Source organism: Alosa sapidissima, chromosome 16 (genome assembly GCF_018492685.1).
Source record: "Alosa sapidissima isolate fAloSap1 chromosome 16, fAloSap1.pri, whole genome shotgun sequence".
NCBI lineage: Eukaryota > Metazoa > Chordata > Actinopteri > Clupeiformes > Clupeidae > Alosa > Alosa sapidissima.
Window position 1 is genome coordinate 13,704,648 of NC_055972.1, and position 18,610 is coordinate 13,723,257.

An 18,610-nucleotide genomic window follows, 5' to 3' on the forward strand; every position below is an offset into this window, starting at 1 on the left:
TTGACAAGAAACCTTGCATGCTGGGAAAGGAATAGTTGAGAGAGGTTGAGGTTGGAAAGGATCGTTGGAAGCGTCAGCTGGGCTATTTTAGCCTTCTTTGCAAAGGACAGTTGCCGAGGATTAGCGGAATTGCACTTGCCTGATTTTCTGCCATCGGTAAGAGGGATGCCGCTGGCTTTTGGGCCATGGACCACATCACTGGGTTAATAACGTTACAGGTAATTTTTTGCCAGCGAATTGCTAGCTAACGTCAGTGTTTCAACAACACAGATAGCATTAAAGGTCTTCCCTGGCAACAGCTCACCTAGAGGTGTGAAATAAATATTCCAGGTGTTATGTTGACTTGTATGGACAGTTTTGATCCTATTTAAAGATATGAAAGCTATCGGTGTTGGGCAGGGAAGATCATATTTGTCACATTGCTCTAGCCGGGTCAGTAATGCCCCAGGTTACGGAAGCCACTGTTTTTCAAGTCGGCGCTAGAATAGCATCAGAGTTTTGTTAGCGCACCTGAAGTCCAGCGCTTCGCTTATTCTTGCAAGCAACTCAGGCTAGGCAGAGAGTTGTTCACTTTCATGTTTGTTTAGGTGTTAATCTAAACTCATGTGACAGACCGATTATTCAGATATTCTGTGCCTATAAATAGTCGAAGGGTGGCCTTTCTTATCGTGTTACAAACATGAAGCCATCGGACGTGATCCTACCTAGCCTTATAATAATCTTCTTGATCATAATCTTAAGGTGCTTATCGTGGCTAATCATAACTTTGCCATATCTTGCAGCCTAAATATTTGTGAATTTGCGAATGTTGGAAACGAGTGGACTGACAAACCAGTTGCTTTTGAAGAAGATTCAGAAGAAGTGCAGATTTGTTCACAAAATGATGGATACAGCAGACATACAGCTGCCACTGTACCCCATTGCACATTTGTATATCATGTCAATGTGGGTATACCGGTAGCTAGAGAAAAACAGCAGCCTAGTTATTGTCTTTTTATATTTGTAAGTGTCAAAATCTTACTTGGAAATATGTCCATAATACCTGATGGGCAAGCTGGACCGTCACCATCCCTCCACATGGCCCCGCAGTAGCACAGACCCAATGCAATGATGTTTCTGCAGCCATCGTACAAAAACAGTCTCCGTTACTGATACTGATACTCCCTGGGTAGAGGTCAGATTACAACCGTCTCCGCTGCATGCTATTTATCGGTAGGACTTTATTGTGGCCATCTGATTACTCTTTGCCAGACAGTTTTTCAGAAGGTGGTATTTCACAATGATCTCGCTGTTGACTGTTTCAGTCTTAGTCTACCGCATAGTGGTAGCCCCAGCGTGTGTTTATTACAGTAACTTAGTTAGGGCTCTCAGAAGTGTGTGTGTGTGTGTGTGTGTGTGTGTGTGTGTGTGTGTGTGTGTGTGTGTGTGTGTGTGAGGTTTGACTCTGAACACAATGGTACCAGGATAGGATGCCCGGCTCAGTTTCACAGGTCCAAACACTGTCACGTCACAGGGTCTGCGGCTGGCCTCTCTTTCCATGACAGGAGCTGGAAACGCCTTGACAATATATGCGTGCGTTCCACTGTTTTTCACCATAGCTGGACATCAACGGCTAGAATGTCTTTATGATTGCTTTGTTGCTATTTCACAGTTCCTCCAGGAGTGAAGTTCCCCTAAGGTCAGCAGTTATTGAATCGCTTGGAGGGGAAGCCTCAGTTGTAACATTTCAGCACTGTTGTTTTTTTCATCACACACTTCCCTGTAGCTGAGTGCAGATAAAAAATTAAAAAAAACGTGGGAGGAAGAGTGATCGGTGGGAGAAATAAAAGCCAAAGAAGATGAGAGAGAAACCAGAGCAGCGAGGCTGTTACTGAGGGGTGAAAAAGAGAGGAATCAGTGAGATGGATGGAGGGGAGGTGACATTGTGGGAGTAAGAGAGTAAGTTCAGAGAAACAGAGATGAAATGAAAGAGGAGGACTGATTCCCCCATGCACCATGGGAAGGGAGATGTTGTGAAAGTGTGTGGGCAACACTGCATGAATACGTGCATGATTGTTGTCGTTTTTTTTCTCCCATGGCATGCTCACACTGAGAACAGGAGAGTCCAATGTAGAGAGTGCCCAAAAAGGGTTGAAGTGCTGGGTAGGCTTACTATTGATTACCCGTGACCTCATTCGGCTGGTAGCTTGTCCCCATTCTGCCCGAGAGGCTCCCCAGCTTAAGAGCCACCCCTCTTCCTCCTGACCACCTGAGCGAGTTCTTATCTCTCTATGATCTCTCCTCTCCTTAATGGAACGCCTGTCCTCCTCGTGCCCTTGAGCCGCTACCTACCACTCTTACCCAGCCATGTGCAAAGCCTTCTTGGCATAGTACACTCGACTGTTCTTTCGTTCAACTTGGAGGCATAATCGGCCGCGTGCAGTTTATTTATAGTACAAAGTGCCAAAATGGTGCGTTAAAATTGAATTTAGTGCACACCAATCTGTCTAGATACTCAAGGAATTGTGCCCAGGATTGTAAAAATGAAAGTGCAGCCCACACGTCTTGGTTGCTCTGCTTTATTTAATCTACACTCTGTGATTACATAGCTCTGCACCTTTGCTAGTGAAGCGCGTAGGACTAACTGAAAATAGGCTGAAATGTCCTTGGCTTTTATATCATGGCTAGGCCAGGCCTCATCAACAAATGCTTATCCATGGCGTCTATATGGATCCTCCAAATTCATTTCAGTTTAGTTATCTCATAAATTCAACACATTGGTTTGTGCAAATGTGTACAGACATGCTAAATTACTACAGTAGGGAAATGTTGCCATTGCACTTGCGGAAAGGTTTGGCCTGTGTCCCTCCCAGTGGACTTGGTCTTGGTTGCTGTTGAGCGTGTTATGGCCAGCACTCCGAGGATGCACTGAGGGAATGTTGTGGTTCTGATCCTGTCACTGTGGCTTTCTGAAGGGGTGTGTGTGTGTGAGGGGGATTGATGACCTTCTGGTTGTCCTCTGGCTCAGTGGCTTAGCCCAGCTGGAGAGAGGGGAAGGGGAAAGGGTTGGGTTGGGCCACGGTAGGATGGTGATGTGTTTACTGGCCTGGGTGTGGGGAGAGCAGCTGGATAGGTCAATGGATTTGAGCCATTGGTTAGAGACATATTCAGGCTCATACAGACACACACACATGTAGTATGTGTTGCCTAGTGCTTTTGCATAGTTATTGAGTACCTTTGCCACAGGTTTGGGGCGTATGTTTTTCCCAACTCGCATCCCCTATGACCCTTGTGACAAACTGGACTTTGAACCATCACAGTGTGCCTGTCGTGCGTCAGGAGTGTAGTCTGCTTATTGTCGGCAAAGCACATGGTGGGAGACGCTTTGTAATTACAGAATCTGTGACTTGGCTAGCTACCTTACAAAGTCAGTCAGATTTCCCCTGTGTGGTCACAATAGGAAAAAGTGAAGTGACTGTAATCTGATGGTGTTAACCAATCTCACCTATCAGTGTGTTTGTGGCAGTGCTTGATGTCTGCTTGTTAGACTTCCTGTTTTGCTGGAGTGCAGTGTCATGCTGATTGAACTCACTTCTGCTCGGGGTCATGTGACTTGTCATGCCACATTATGCATTCCTAATTCCATTAATGCATTCCTAATGCTAATATGACTGATGCTAATATGCTAAAAAGTGCAGACTAAAATGCAGTGATATTTCAGAATATCATAATGCATAAAAAGTCTTAAATGTTGTTATTGTCGTTTGAAAAGCTGAAGATTAGTTGAAGGGAATCCTTGAATCCGTTAGCCTGGGTGTTCCCATGCTGCCTTGCGCGCGATTTGATTCACGCTGCTAAGGCAGCCTGGAGACCATGGAGCAAATTTTCGCCTGAGATAGGGGACCAATCACAGAACAAGGGGGGAAAGCAAGACTATGATGAGCTATGCACAGACGCATTTGATAGACATCCGTGGCACCCAATAAACGGATCTGGGCATTTTTTTCAAATACGAGAAAATTAACGTTTGGTTCCCAGACCACGTCTCATTGAGAAGTGGTGGCGCTAGCCAGGCTATGAATCTGTGATAGATCACATGAAACTAGCTCTGGCAAATATTGATGGGTTTTTTTCCTTTTCCTCCAGGTGTCTGTGCATGAGGCCCCCAGGTGTGGCTAGGGGACCATGGAGCCCGACGTCATGCGCCTCTACTCCTCCTCCCCCCCTCCAATGGACGAGGGGATGGAGGAAGAGGATGATGAGTTCGGGGACTTTGGGGGCTTCGGCGGCGCCCTGGCCTCCAGCTTCAGCCTCTCAGAGCTGGACACGCCCCTCACGGTCTTCAACCAAACGCAAGCCTCCGACACGCCACCCCCTGAATTCCCCATTGGCTCGACGGCTCCTGGTCCCTGTAAGGTCCCTCTGGTGGGCTCCAATCCCCTCAAGCAGCCAGCAGACACGGCCCAGGATGAGCCGGACCGGGACTCCACAAGATTCGAGGCGAGTGGGCCAAGGACCGAGACTGGCAGTCTCTACGTGAATGGAAATGTGGCTGTCACGGAGCTTTTAGCAAACGGTTTCCCAGAGACAGATGCACAGGACCCCTCAGAAGACACCACCGCCTCTGCCTTGAGCTCCAGCTCTCCTTGTGTGCACCGTGGGTCAGAGGACATTGACCACAGAGACACTAGTCAGCACAAAGCATCCTCAGGAGAAGGGACCAGCTTACCCAATGGCTTCACCAAACTCCATACTCACACAAAGCAGGAACAAAGTAGTGATGCCCCAGCTACGGTGGCCCCAGAGGAACAAGAGACAATTTCCATGGAGGAAGACTCAAAACCCAGAGACCAGGGGACATCAGTAGAACCACAAGGCCCACCGGGCTCAGGACTTCACACACAGGCCCAGTCAGGGGCTACTGAAATGCCGCCCAGCCCCAGTTGCATTAGTCAGGATGGAGAGGTTCTACCAGAGGGACAGGACTCAGAGAGCAATGTCCATCCAGCAGACGAGGAACTCCTGACACCCTCGGGTCCAACGCGGACTTCAGTGAGCGACGACTTTGCCTCCTTCTGCGAGGTCGTGTCCCCTAGCGACCTGGAGGAGTTCGGGGACTTTGGCGACTTCAATAGCACGGCTCCAGCTTCCACCACCGAGGGGCCACCTCCGGCAAGCGTCCCCGAAGACGACGACTTTGCCGGCTTCGGGGAGGCAGGGGCGCACTCCACTCAGGGCTTCACCGACTTCAGTCAGACTGAGTCCGGCGCACAGGACGGAGGCTTCGCCAGATTTCCCGCCCATTTCCCTGCTCCCTCTGATGCTCCGCCAGAGGCCGGCGCAGGGCAGACACACCCCCAGGAAGCCCCAGAGGAGGACGCTGGGTCCGAGGAGGACGCGGCGGAAGGCCCTGCCCAGGGGGGACAGTTCGGGGACCTCCCTGTCAGTGACAGCTTTGCAGATTTCCAATCTGTGCCTGTGGGCGGTGGTGGTGGTGGTGGTGGTGGTGGGATGGATGCCGGGGAGGAGTGGGCTGCCTTCGGGGAGCCTCCGGTGGATGACCAGGCAGGTGCAGCTGGAGATGGGGATGGCTGGGCGGCGTTCGGGGAGGCCCAGACCGAGACCACCGACCCGTCTGAGATGGAGGAACCCCAGTGGCAGGACGGGGCAGCAGTCACAGTCCCCACCTTTGGCAGTCCACACACCAGCAGGAGGGAGAGTCTGACGGTAAGTGGGATTACCGTATGCATACTTCACAGGCATATCTAGAAAAATATAGGGCCGCAACTAATGATTTTTATCATAGTTGATTTAATCTGTCGATTAAATCTTGATTTGTTGACATCCTCAAATGCATTGTTTTGTCCACTTGCCAAAATTGATAAACTCTGCAGCTGTGTACTTTCATAATGTGTAAAGAAATGTGCAAGTAAAATAGTTTACATTTTTCCTGTTTAAGCTAACAGGATCCCTCATTTCCTGTTTAAGATAACAGGATCCCACATATCTTTGAAGTGTGTGTGTGTGTGTGAGTGAGTGTTCGTGTTCTTAGGAGAGGTGCTGTGTAAACAGGCCCTGTCTACCCATATCAAAGTGGTGGTAAACAGGACAAAGATATGCTATGACAGCAATGTCCTCTGCAAAGTTGCAACACACACACACACACACAAACTCTTAAGCACAAAGTGCCTACACACCCCTTTTCTCCCTTGAGCTCAATCACAAGCACACACCCGCACACTCTCTCTCAATCTCTCTCTCTCTCTCACACACACACACACGGACTTACTGTGGAGTACTTACTTCATTCATGCTCCTCCTCTGCTGTCTGTGTTCATTAGGTTCTGTGTGTGAGTGATAATGGCAGCAGCATCCCTACTCAGGCCTACAGCTGCGCTGCACAGTGCAGAGCAGAGGATTGCGACGGGGGGTTAGGTTATCAGCCCCAACAGCTGGCCAAATGAGCAGTGCATGTGTCAGTAGTTTCCCTCCTGGTGTGCTTTGGAAAATGGTTTCATTTCAAGTCAGATATCAAATATCTTGTTCTGTACTCTACACGTGTAAGACTGGCCCATTATTAAACAGTACTCAAGGAAGGAAACACAGGCATGGTTGATGAACATTCTATTATTAGTGTCCAGTGTTTCCCACAGAATTGAATTCCATTTGTGGTGGTTGGTTTGCAGAATTAACTTGAATACAACAGTTTTTAACAAATTAGCACAGCGTGGTTATGATGCTAACCAGATTTAAGCACAATTTAGTACAACCTTGAAAATCATTGTGTGGTGGTCAATGTTAATATTGTGGTGGGCCGCCACAAATAAGTCAATATATGGGAAACACTTGTGTCATTATTAGTGTTTAAACACATTTAGCGATCACAATAAGGATAGCTTCAGTCTGATTTAATGTCTTTGACTATTGGAACTTGAGTTTGACTAGCGTAGAAATCCCAACAGTGGAAAAAGGGAGAGTCTCTCACTCTTACTCAGTCAGTCACTCACTCCTACACATACTGGTATAAACCACAACTCCCCTACCATCATGTAAGCACTGCATCCAGCATCAATGCTCCTGTCTTGTTTAACTCTCTGTGTCTTGATATTGATATTGGGATCAGTGTATATAGCTCAGCAACAACTGCCTAATGTAAACAAAGACTTCCCAAAGTCTCCTACACTCCAGAGGACAGACGGATAGCAATGTCAGGCCACCAGCTTGCTTACCTCCCAGCTCTGGGTTTTCACTAGTTCCCTTTCTGAAAAAGTCCACTGTACTGCTTGATAGAGCACTCAATGGAGCATGCTAAAACTCCATTAAGATAATGGGAGGGGAAGGTGTGTGTGTGTGTGTGTGTGTGTTGAAGAGGTCCTATCCAAATCTGGTGTTAAGGAGGCTCCATTTCTCTTCATCAAAAAACGTTTATTCAACTTTAATTGCAGGCAACTTGTGCTGATTGAGTGCATGGCAATCATGCTAATGGTATGCCATGCTAAAGTTCAAGATCACTTCACAGTTGCAGCACCCCCTTGTGGCCAGACTCCGTTGATACGCAGAAAGCCAGCAGACCACTAAGCTAGAAGTGGGATGTGTGTTCAGGATCATCCATTTTTCAGTTAAAAGACACATATCCAGTATCAGTTCTTTCTCCTTGTCTTGAAGAATTTATAATACTCCTGCTCTGTTGTGCCAGTAAAAGAGACGTATAAAGAAGGGCAGCACCATTGAGCTCGGTAGGTTGGCCCATTTCCAGCGTTATGCTTTCACTGTCCAGTAGAGCATGTTCTGATCCAGATCTTCCCAGGGCTCATGTTAGGACAGGCAGGGGTCAAAGCAATGAGACTCTGTGTGTGTTTACTTTCAAAGCACCCTGTGTCAAAGATTATTAAGAACATGTTGATGAACCATTAACTGTCTATGACATGAACTGTTAATTGTATATTGCTATGCTTTGGTCTAGCTTGTTAGTTTGGTATGTTTGTTGTTGTTAAGAATAAGACCCTGATTCTGAAAGTATGAAAGTGCAGTTCTTAGCTTCCTTGAGCTCTTGCAGAGTTTATAGTGCCAGTTGTTTCCCTCTTAATGTGCTGTGGAAAATGGTTTCATTTCAAGTCAGATATCAAATATCTTGTTCTGTACTCTACAGGTTTTCTAAATAGCACCATCCCAGTTGTCAGGATGCCGTGTGTGTGTGTGTGTGTGTGTGTGTGCGTGTGTGTGTGTGCGCGCCTTCCACTCACATTCAGTCTGACTCACCATTAAAGTGCCTCCTCTCCACTCCCTCCATCTCTCTGTCTCAACCTCATCTCTTATCTGTCTCTCTCTTTCAGTTCAATTCAATTCAAGGTAGCTTTATTGGCATGACAAATATTCCTTTGCATTGCCAAAGCAGGACATCAAACAATACTATACAGAACATACAATAGATAAGACATTTATACATATAAACTGGTGTGTGTGTGTGTGTGTGTGTGTGTGTGTGTGTGTGTGTTTGTGTGTGTATCTCATGCGCTTGAGTATAGTGTTTTCTTTGTGTGGTCCTTGCAATGGTGAGGATGGGCGTATGTGTGTATAGTGGTGGTGTCTAATCATTGTCCCTCGCTCTATGACATTCTCTCTCTCTCTCTCTCCCTCTCTTCTATTCTCTCTCTCTCCCTCTCTTCTATTCTCTCTCTCTCTCTCTCTCCCTCTCCCTCTCCCTCTCCCTCTCCCTCTCCCTCTCCTCTCTCCTCTCTCTCTCTCTCTCTCTCTCTCTCTCTCTCTCTCTCTCTCTCTCTCTCTCTCTCTCTCTCTCTCTCTCTCTCTCTCTCTCTCTCTCTCTCTCAGGCATCTCTGAGCTCCAGAGTCCAGAGGCTGTTCCAGGCCAGTTTCCCCCACGTGGAGGCTCCTCAGGTCGGGGAGGAGATCCCATCACTCAAGGTCTTGCTGGTACCCCAGGAGCCTGAGCCCAGGCAGGAGCAGAAAAACCAGACCCCTTCCTTTTCTCATCGGTGAGCTGCATTCCCTGTTGCATGCCATTTCACTGGTTACCAAGCTATACCATGTGAAAGTTCTAATGAAGCTTTTTGACAATGGCTCATAAAAAACCTAAATAGATGGTGCACAAAATCGCAAAATTAAATTCAACGGAAAGCATGGGAACACAGATGGTGTTGAGCTTACAGAATAGCAATATGCTCGTTAGTGCACAGTGTTCTGAGCTTCATGTAAAATAGGAGATTGGATTGCACGGTGATTACTGTGTGACATTTTCAACTTGTCCGTCTCAGCCATAGCTCTGGTAGGGTACTGGTGTGTGCTAGAGCAGCCGAGGGTTTGGAGAGTGGGTGTAGGGGTCAGTGAGGACAGCCATAGCCTAGCTGGTCCAGCAGGGCTGAGCTCAGGGGGAGGCCACGGCTCACTGCCCTGATGAAGGCCTGATATTCTGGCTGCACTCCCCTCAGTCACGCAGGGCCGTGTGTGTGTGTGTGTGTGTGTGTGTGTGTGGTTTTAGAGGACATTCAGGGCTATAGCTCTGCAACTCTGGTCTGTAGACTGAAAGAACGGCATACTTACAAGCACGCAAATCCGAGGACCTCATCCATTTCTTCCAGCTGGTGCTTGCAAAACTTCTTTTCACTGAGGCAGCATTAAAGTTTTGCCAGTATGCAGAATTCGGTTGCTATATTTGTCTTTGCTCATGGAAGCCCTCAAGTGGGCTTAAAGTGCAGCGTCCCTCCCTGTCCTCATCCATAGCCCTTAACCTTAAGTCACCCCCCACCCCCAGCTCAGTGCACTCAGTCTGTCTCTCTGGTTTCCTAGGGAACCACAGGACATGTGGTGGCACCTGCAGGAGATCCACAGCGCCTTCAGCCTCAAGTTCTTATGGGGAGGTTCCCATAGCAACAAGCAGCTGCTCCGCTCCCTGGCCATGGACACCAGAAACATTGTGGGTCTGGCCGTCTCTCCTTGTCTGTTCGCGTGGCTGCGTCTGTGTCTGTGTCTGACTTTTTTTTACAAACAGTGTGTGTGTCTGTCTTGTCATCCTGTTTTCCGATCTTTTCCACATACAGTGTGTGTGTCTGTCTTGTCATCCTGTTGCTTTTGTATTTCACGTCTATTGGATATTAAGACCTAATGACATAGTATTGAGTTATTCATGTCAGTGTATTTCTCTGCATCCATTTAATCCATTTAAAATGGTCTCTAATAACTACTGACCACAGACTATGTTCCTGTCCTAGGTGTTTGCTGGCCAGAAGAAACAGCCAGTACTAGTGCCCACATATGCTGCCAGCTTGGTGAGTAGTTCTAGTCACCTGGTGCTATTGTAGCCAGAGAAAAGGAACCCCTCCTAGATCCTAGTCAGAGAAAGCGGTCTTTCAGTGTGTATGACCAGACAGACATATTTTGATTACCTTTCCATGAAACTTTGTCTTGGTCTATACATCTTTAATAGTATATCTAGGCATCTATCCACGCCATGTCTGGATGACATGTCATTTGTGTCTATCATCCATCTCTCTGTCTCTCTCTCTCTCTCTCTCTCTCTCTCTCTCTCTCTCTCTCTCTCTCTCTCTCTCTCTCTCTCTCTCTCTCTCTCTCTCTCTCTCTCTATCTATCTATCTCTCTATCTCTCTATCTCTATCTATCTCTCTCTGTATTTCTCTATCTTGATGACCCATTATTCCATTCTCTCTCCATCAGGGAATGCTAGAGCCCACCAAAGATCCAGTGAACACCTCCTCAGCTGCTGGGCCAGTGGCTGCCTCAGCACAAGCACCTCCTGGAGCTCCAGACAGAGACGCCCCGTCCAAACCCACGCAGGTAGGCCCAGCCCCAGGCTTGGGACGGCTCCCATCGTGCTTCACAGGTTAGAGTGACATGAACGTCAGTCTTTGAAGAGGCATTGAGGGATAGGTGTTATCCTATGAGGCTATAAATATGATTCTCTGTGAAAAAATGGGAAGCTGTCTTCTTATGGTACACGTTAGGTGCTAAAGAAGAACTCTTCAGTGTTGTTCCACCTTATATACAGTTCTGGTCAGAGTGTCACTGAGTTCGCCACACCAATTATGGGTTATGATAATTATTTCATCCTGATAATGAATGATGATGAAAATACATCTAACTAACTAACCCAGAGCAACTACGTAACCCATAATCCAAAGCAGAGAATCTATAGTGTGAACTCACAATATGAATACAAAATGAACTGAGTCCTTTTGTTTTGCTCCACTTTCTGGTCCCCTTTTAGTGGACTGAGTTTGGTCCTTTTAAAAGGGACTATATGTGAAAACCCCCTTAGTGTTTAGCTGTCTTGTGCCTTTTCTTCAGGACGAAGGCTTCCATGGACTTGGCTTTGATCTGTCTACCTTTGTGTCCTCAGTCCTTTGAGGCAGTAGTGGCTGCTTGCATAACCAGTTCACAATGAAAAACAGGATTTAGACATTTACAGTGGGGTGATTGTCCAAAGTGTGTAGCCATTGTACAACCCCAAATTATAAAAAGTTAGGATGTTGTGTAAAATGCAAATAAAAACAGGATGTGATAATATACAAATCTCGTAAACCCATATTTAGCTGCAAAAAGGAAATACAACATATGTAGACAACATATCAAATGTAAATTACAAATGTGTCTATTTCATAGAAAATATAAGTTAATTTTGAATTTGATACCAGCAACTTTTCAAAAAATGGGGCGACACAATCTTGGAAAGGTTGTGTAATGATAAAGATAACCGAAGGAGGAATATTTCACAGCTAATTAGGATAACATTAAAAATCGTGCTTCCTTGCGGTATGCATTCCCAGTTACAGAGATCATTATTCACTTCACATTACCGGGGATGATACAGTTGTTGCACATCCAGCTAAATTAGCTCCTCATTAAAATGCAATTAATGCCGGCTGATCAATTTTCACCTAATGAATTCAGTCTAAACAGCCCTCCTGTGCACAATCATTTTCTACTCGCCTGTCAATTTGATTACCATTCATATTTATCTATTTCACAAACCCTCCTGTCTTAATTACACCAGAGAACAGTATGTCATAATAAAGCTTTGCTGCCGTCACCTGCCTGATGTGGTGTTCTCCTCCGTGTCCACAGGAGGCGCTGGCGAGCGTGCAGCCTGACTGGAGCAGCAGTGGCCTTAAACCCCCTGTGGATGGTACGTCTCTGCGCCGAGGCTCCTCCTGTAGGGCAGGAGCTAAGACAACCCGCCACGCCCGACAGAGCTCCTACTCCTGATGCACTTTTCAGTTTTTCCTTTCCCTTCCTGACTCTTCTCTCTTCTCTCTGAGACGCTACCTCTCAAATGCTCCTTTTTCTTTCTCCCTGGCTATCTATATGTCTGTCCGTCTATCTATCTGTCTCCTTGCACTGTCTTTCTCTTGCTGACTTTTACCCTTTATCTCCTGCTCTTCTCTTCTGAATCCCCTCCTCAATGAAGAGCCTTCAGGTTGTCATGGTCTTTGATCTCCTCTGCCTCTATGCCGCCACTGTGAAAACTCCAGGCTCTCTCTCTCACCCCCCCATTCTTGCCTCCGTCAGTCCCATTTCTGCTGCCCTGTAATGATCTATTTTTAACCGGTGGTGGACTGCTCTCACAGCGGAGCCAAGCCCAGAGACATGCTACCTCACTGGGCATTTATGCAAGTCGCACAGAGCACTGAGGCGGACTCCTCCCAACACGCTGATGAGTTAATCATACGTCAGATCTGCAGATTGAATCTGAACAAAAATCCAAAATGTGCTGGATCTATTTTGTTCTCCATGTCCTACATTGCAGCCTGTTTTTTGTTACAATACCTATGCCATACTGTGTCAGTCAGTCAGTCAGTCAGTCTGGTCAACCAATGGTAGGCCTGAAAAGCCGGATATTGGCCACTGTGACCCCAGATCTTTAGCTACCCTGTCTGTTGAGCGTGTCTTGTGAGCGTAGTCTTTAAGACTACAGCAGAGCTGGCTAGCTGCGTTTGTTTACATGCTCTGTAATCAGTGCCCTAGCAAGGTCCGTGACTGGAGAAAGCCATATAAGGTGATTTTGGGGGTGGGTCTGAACTGTGAGTTTCTATCTTCTATTTCTCTTTCTCTTTCTTTCTCTCTTAATCTATCTCTCCTGTAGAATTTCTTCTATGCCCTCTATTTAAACTGCACTTTTGCTGTTTCATTGCACTTCTGTCTGTACCTTCCCTAATGATTTGTTTATTTATTGTTCTGATTAAACAAGAACAGTGTCTACCAAAACTGCCTAGAGCTGTCACTGTGTGAAGTAGCTGTGGGTTTTTTCTCTCATCCCAATCTCATCTATGAAATTAAAGAAATCATTCCTTCTACGCTCCTCCTAAATATCTCTAACTACTACTTTAACTCATACCATAATTTTTCTTAATGATTCTTTTTAGAGACACAGTAGTAAAGCAACCTCTCTCTGCACTTTGCTCATAGACACTTTGCCTATTTCTAAGGCTTTAGACATTTTGTTCTGCAATGCTTTTTCGTGTCTCTTTAAATACAGCGGCCCAGACTTCTCTGTCTGGTTCCCTCTTCCTCTCCTGTCGCCTCTGTCGGTGTCCCTGCGCCTGCATCGCTAGCAGTGTTGCTTCAGTGCCTCTTTTCCTGTGCTGCGCACTTCTCGTGATGGACACACGCTATGCTGACCCTGTATGCTAACCCCAGTGCCGTGTGTGTGTCTGTGTGTATGCGCTACACACAGCCTCCACTCCGCCTCGGCCTCTCCCTGTGCTTGAGCTCAACCTCGATTTCTTTGGGCCGGTGGAGGACAGTAGCTCAGGCAGCAGCACCCCTCCAGCAGGTCAGCTCGCGCACACACGCACGGACACACGCACACACACAAACAAACACACACGCACACCTTACCGCAGAAAATCCCGTTCTCTGACATCCCCCTCACTCTCACATTCTTAGACGGATACCTTAAGTCAGCTCTGTGCCAGAGTTTCCCCCAAGCTTTTGTTTTAGCCAGAAATCTCCCATAATCCCATTAGCATTCCTGAAATCAGGGAGGAAATAACCCTGGACTGCATGAATGAATGAATGAAGGAACATCACCTCCGTAAATTGACCAGATTACCTCGTCCCACCAGTAGCCTGAGGGTAATGTGTTGCAGCCTATTCTCTCCCCTCTGTCAGGCTAATGGCCAGTTGCCATGTCCAAGGCTCCACTCCCCTGTTGCTGTTCTGGGCAGAAAGCAGGCATCAGGCCTCCAGGCTTGGACTAAAACTCTACTAAAACTCAACAGGCTAGACCTAATCTCCACAATTATTCCCAAATCGCCATAAAATTCCAACAGGCTAAACCTGTTGTGAAACTGTGTTTAGACAACCCCTGTTGGCATTAGGCCTTAAAGGAAAACTCGGGTGTTTTTTCACCTAGATCTTCATTTCTCGAGGTCACCGAGTACTGTCGGTACGAAATAAAGCAAAAACATTTGGTGCTACCTAGCTCACGTTGCTGCAGCCAACAGCTACAGTGCTACACTCTGGGGGCATTTTTAAAATAATGTAACTCAGTGACCTTGAGAAACAGAGAGCTATGTGAAAACTTGCTGGAGTTCTCCTTTAAGAACACCAATATTACTCCCCTTTGCATGCCTTAGCCCATTATGATTTAACAATAAAGAATAATACCCAATGCAGAGAATGGATACTTTATTTCACACTAAAAAGGTATAACACGAAAATATTTCAGTAAAACCTCTTCAAATTCAAAACCTTATTCATGCAGTATGGGGACTTTTGCAAGGGTTGCAATGGAAAAATGTAGTTTTCAGAAGAATCTCTGGCTTTGCTACCTCACTACAACAAACATACTTCACACATCTGAGACGATCTGTATTTTTGACTGCGTGGATTGTGTTTGCCGTGCTGCACTGTTTCAAATATCTGGCAAATCTGAACTCTTCATCTCAAAGTCTGTGTGAAGTGTTCTCACTCAGAATCACGCAACTGAAAGACTGAATAAGTGATATTGTATACTACAATCACAACAACCCACACTTAGCCATATAGTTGTAAGAGGTTCTGAGCGGGGTCCAAACGAATCTTTCCTCCTTTGCGAGCGCTCTGGTTCTCTGGGTTGCTTTCTTGCCTTCCTCTCTGGACGCTTCTCATGTTTAGTAAGTATTGCTGCTTTTCTTTCCATCCTTCATTTAGAGCAAAAGAGGGCTTGTGTGTTTTTGGTTTGTTTGTTAGTTTGTTTGTTTTGCTGTTGTGTGTGGTTCATCTCTATCTTTTCAGTCAAAAAGCAAAAGGAAGCTTTTTGCAGTGAACGTGCATGCTAAGTTAAAGTGACACCTTCTGAAACTGTGTGTGTGTGTTTCTTTCTAACTTTGGATTTGTGTAAAGCAAAACAAAGTACATTTTAGTGTACTTTGCGATCATATCTGTGTTGATGTAAGTGTCTTCTCTCATCTATCTTTCTCTGTAAATTAAGGTGTGGATCCAGAGTTGTATGAACTGACCACAGCCACACTGGAGTCCAGCAACACCGGAAAAAATGTTGCTGACGCCTTCACACGCCTGATGTCAACTATAGATCAAAACAGCACATCCACCAGGTCAGAAAGCACTGCACCTGTTTAGATGTACAGGGGGGTATTCCAAGTACGTGGTTTAGTGACAAACATGGGTAAGTTAACTCAGAGTAAATGGTAAACCTCCTACAACAAGAGCCCTATGGCATTGTTTCGTTAGGAGAATTAAGCCATACAGCTCTTCTACTGAGTTAACTTACCCAGGTTTGTCACTAAACCACGTAATTGGAATACCCCCCAGGTGCATCTCATAGAATTAGAATGTCATGGAAGTGACTATTGCCCTATTGCATAGACTGAGAGATTAAAGGCTCAGGAAACCATTGCTGGTGTTTTGACTTAATTAGCTGATCAGAGCTCATCTCAGGTCGACATATCTGTATCGTAAATTCTTTATTCTAATATTTTGAAATTCTGGATTTTTGATTTCCATGAGATGTAAACAGTAATCATCAAATTAGAATAATCAATATTAAAACAAAAAGGCTTGAAATATTTTACCATATGTGTAATGAATCTAGATTATATGAAAGTTTCACTTTTTTAAATAAATTACGGGGGGAAAAATAAACTTTATCATGATATTCTTATTTTTTGGGATGCACCTATACATTGTCAACACAGGCACCTTTTAAAGTATGGATGTTAATCAGGCCACTAGATGGAGCTGGCGGTAATGTTGACATTTTCAGGCTATAGACTTACCATTAGTCATGGAAATATCCCAGAGATGGTCTGGTCTTTGACATTATTAAGAACTCCATTGTGTTGCTTTAAGTGAAAGATGTTTGGCACCTGTTGACTATAAGTATAAGTATATATACTCTTTTAGACTATTCAGGTTCATCCTTTACATGGTAAAACTGTGTGACACCAATGACTATGTAAGTTTTACTTGCAAAGCATTAGTTTCTCTCTCGCTCTGTGCCTCTCATACAAATAGCTGTGCTTCTCTGTCTCTCTCTCGTTCTTTTTCTGTCCCATACAGTGACTTATTTACAAAAGGGTCATTTTAAGAAGCAGTACTTGTCTGAGTTTGCCTGTTATGCTGGGATAGTTCTGTCAGTGTTTTTAACATTTTTGTCACATGATTGATGTGGCTTGAATGTGAGTAATGGGTTTGTGTCTAGGTCCGTTCTAGCAAAGACATTCATCCACATACAATATCCAAATGACTGATTGGATTTCTGTTTTTCTGCCGTGCGTGCGTGTTTGTGCGTGTTTGTGTGTGTGTGTGTGTGTGTGTGTGTGTGTGTGTGTGTGTGTGTGTGTGTGTTGAGCAGGAGGCCCGTGAGGGATGAGAACCTGAGCGAGGAGGCGGCGCGTGTTCTCAGCGGCCTCCCCAACCTGTCCTTCATGCGGGCCAAAGTGCTCATGTTCCCCAGCATCCTGGCTCCACAGCCTCCGGACTCGCCCTCATGACCGCCCAGTCTGCCTCACACACAGTGACCTTTTTAGGTCACATGCTGGTTATGTCACTCTGTCTATGTCTGTCTTCTTCTTCTTCTTCTTGTTTGTCTCCTTTCTCCTCTCTTTGTTTTGATTTTAGTATTGTATAATTGTTTCCCTTCTGTTCTTTTGACTTTGTCATTATAAAAGGTGTATTTATTATTAATATGTGCATTGGTTTCTCAACAGACATTAATGTAACAGATATCTAGTATAAAGCAATATCATAGCCAGTTTAGAAGGCCTTTTAAGCTGTCATTTATGTAACATGCACAAACATTCATTTACATAACTGACTGTACACAATGAATCCATAACTTTGTGTAATAAGGTTCACATGCCCCAGAGAGGTATCGGATATAATATAAGTATTTCAGGCAATGTTGTTGTTTTCATCCTCTCAGAGTTTCTATTTGTAGAAAGGCCATCATCTTTCCAAATCTGTTGCTTGGGGGAAAACATCAGAACTTAATCCAAAGCTTTTATTCATGTCATCAAAACAATTAAATATCAGCACGGAACATTTCCCATTATTTTTCACTGTTTTTCCTGTTGCATTCTCATTGATCTTTATTTTGGCATGCCTCTGGTTCTTCCTTTCGATAGAGCTACATGAATCCATCCATATATGTAACAAAAGGGAAAACAGACCAATATTCTCCTCTGGATTCTTTTTTGTACTTGTTTGTGATTTTTTTTTTTTTCCAATCTTTGTTTCCGATATTCTGTACGTTTGTTTCTCCCTAGTCGTATCACTGGATGTTTTAAGAGGGACTTATTGCACAATAATATAATGGATAAAATGGATGTAATCAGAGTTCATTGGTGCTTTAGAACCATGTGTTGTGAATTCAACTCCTTAGAAAAAAAAAAACATAAGAAAGAAAGGGGAGAGAGAAAATCTTGCTTCGAGGGTCCAATGGAAAATGGTCCTATACTTGAAGAACCTATGAGAGGGTTTCACAACCTGTCTGTGATCTTTTTCCAGACCCAGTGTGTGAGATTTTATTTTTAGTATTTAACACATTAAACAGAAGCCTTAAATGACATGATTGTTGTGGAATATTCTTAATGACTTTAATTGAATACGTACTGTAAGGACAGTGAATGTCTCTCCTAAAGAGAATTGCAGAACCCAAAGGCCAAGTAGCAGCCCTTGGTCCCGACAGTGATCTTGTCATGGCTGGGTATTTGTGTCCTCTTTGCTCTTATGTCAAAATACCGTGTGTAAATAGCAGCGGGGTTTCAGTTTCAGAACACAGTACTACTTTTTGTCACATCCATAACGCCAGTGAAATCCCTTGGCATTTGTATGATGTGAATGATAACATTCATTTTTTGTGCATTTTTTTCTGATGTACATTCTTCAGCCAAAAATAACAAATGCTCAAATTTCATGTAATCATTCACATCATACCATACCATCAAATTTGTATTGTTATGGATGTTACAAAAAACGTAATTTTCCATGGAATTGCCCTATTGGTTGATGGAGACCTTTTCCACTCTTCTACTTTCTCATGTAGTGCTATCCCTCTCTCTCGCTCTCTCTCTCCATTCGTATACATACCTTTCTTTAATGTACCCTTATAAGGCCCTGAAGCAGCCTGAGGTATGAATAAACTATTAGTGAGATG

General features: G+C 45.0%; 1 protein-coding gene across 2 annotated transcripts; it reads left to right on the top strand.

Annotated features, from left to right (window-relative positions):
- Window positions 1-13: 13 nt before the first annotated feature.
- aftphb (aftiphilin b) lies at window positions 14-18,020 on the top strand. Of its 2 annotated transcripts, none has more exons than XM_042065725.1 (9): window positions 14-218; window positions 4,126-5,706; window positions 8,809-8,972; window positions 9,784-9,910; window positions 10,206-10,262; window positions 10,669-10,788; window positions 12,076-12,136; window positions 15,425-15,548; window positions 16,808-18,020. In XM_042065725.1, exons 2-9 carry the CDS (start codon window positions 4,165-4,167, stop codon window positions 16,944-16,946), a joined length of 2,334 nt encoding a protein of 777 aa, XP_041921659.1. In that variant the 5' UTR covers window positions 14-218; window positions 4,126-4,164; the 3' UTR covers window positions 16,947-18,020. The 2 variants fall into 2 exon arrangements, with proteins under 2 accessions (XP_041921659.1, XP_041921660.1); XM_042065726.1 differs by having other exon boundaries at window positions 15-156.
- The last annotated feature ends 590 nt before the right edge of the window (window positions 18,021-18,610 follow it).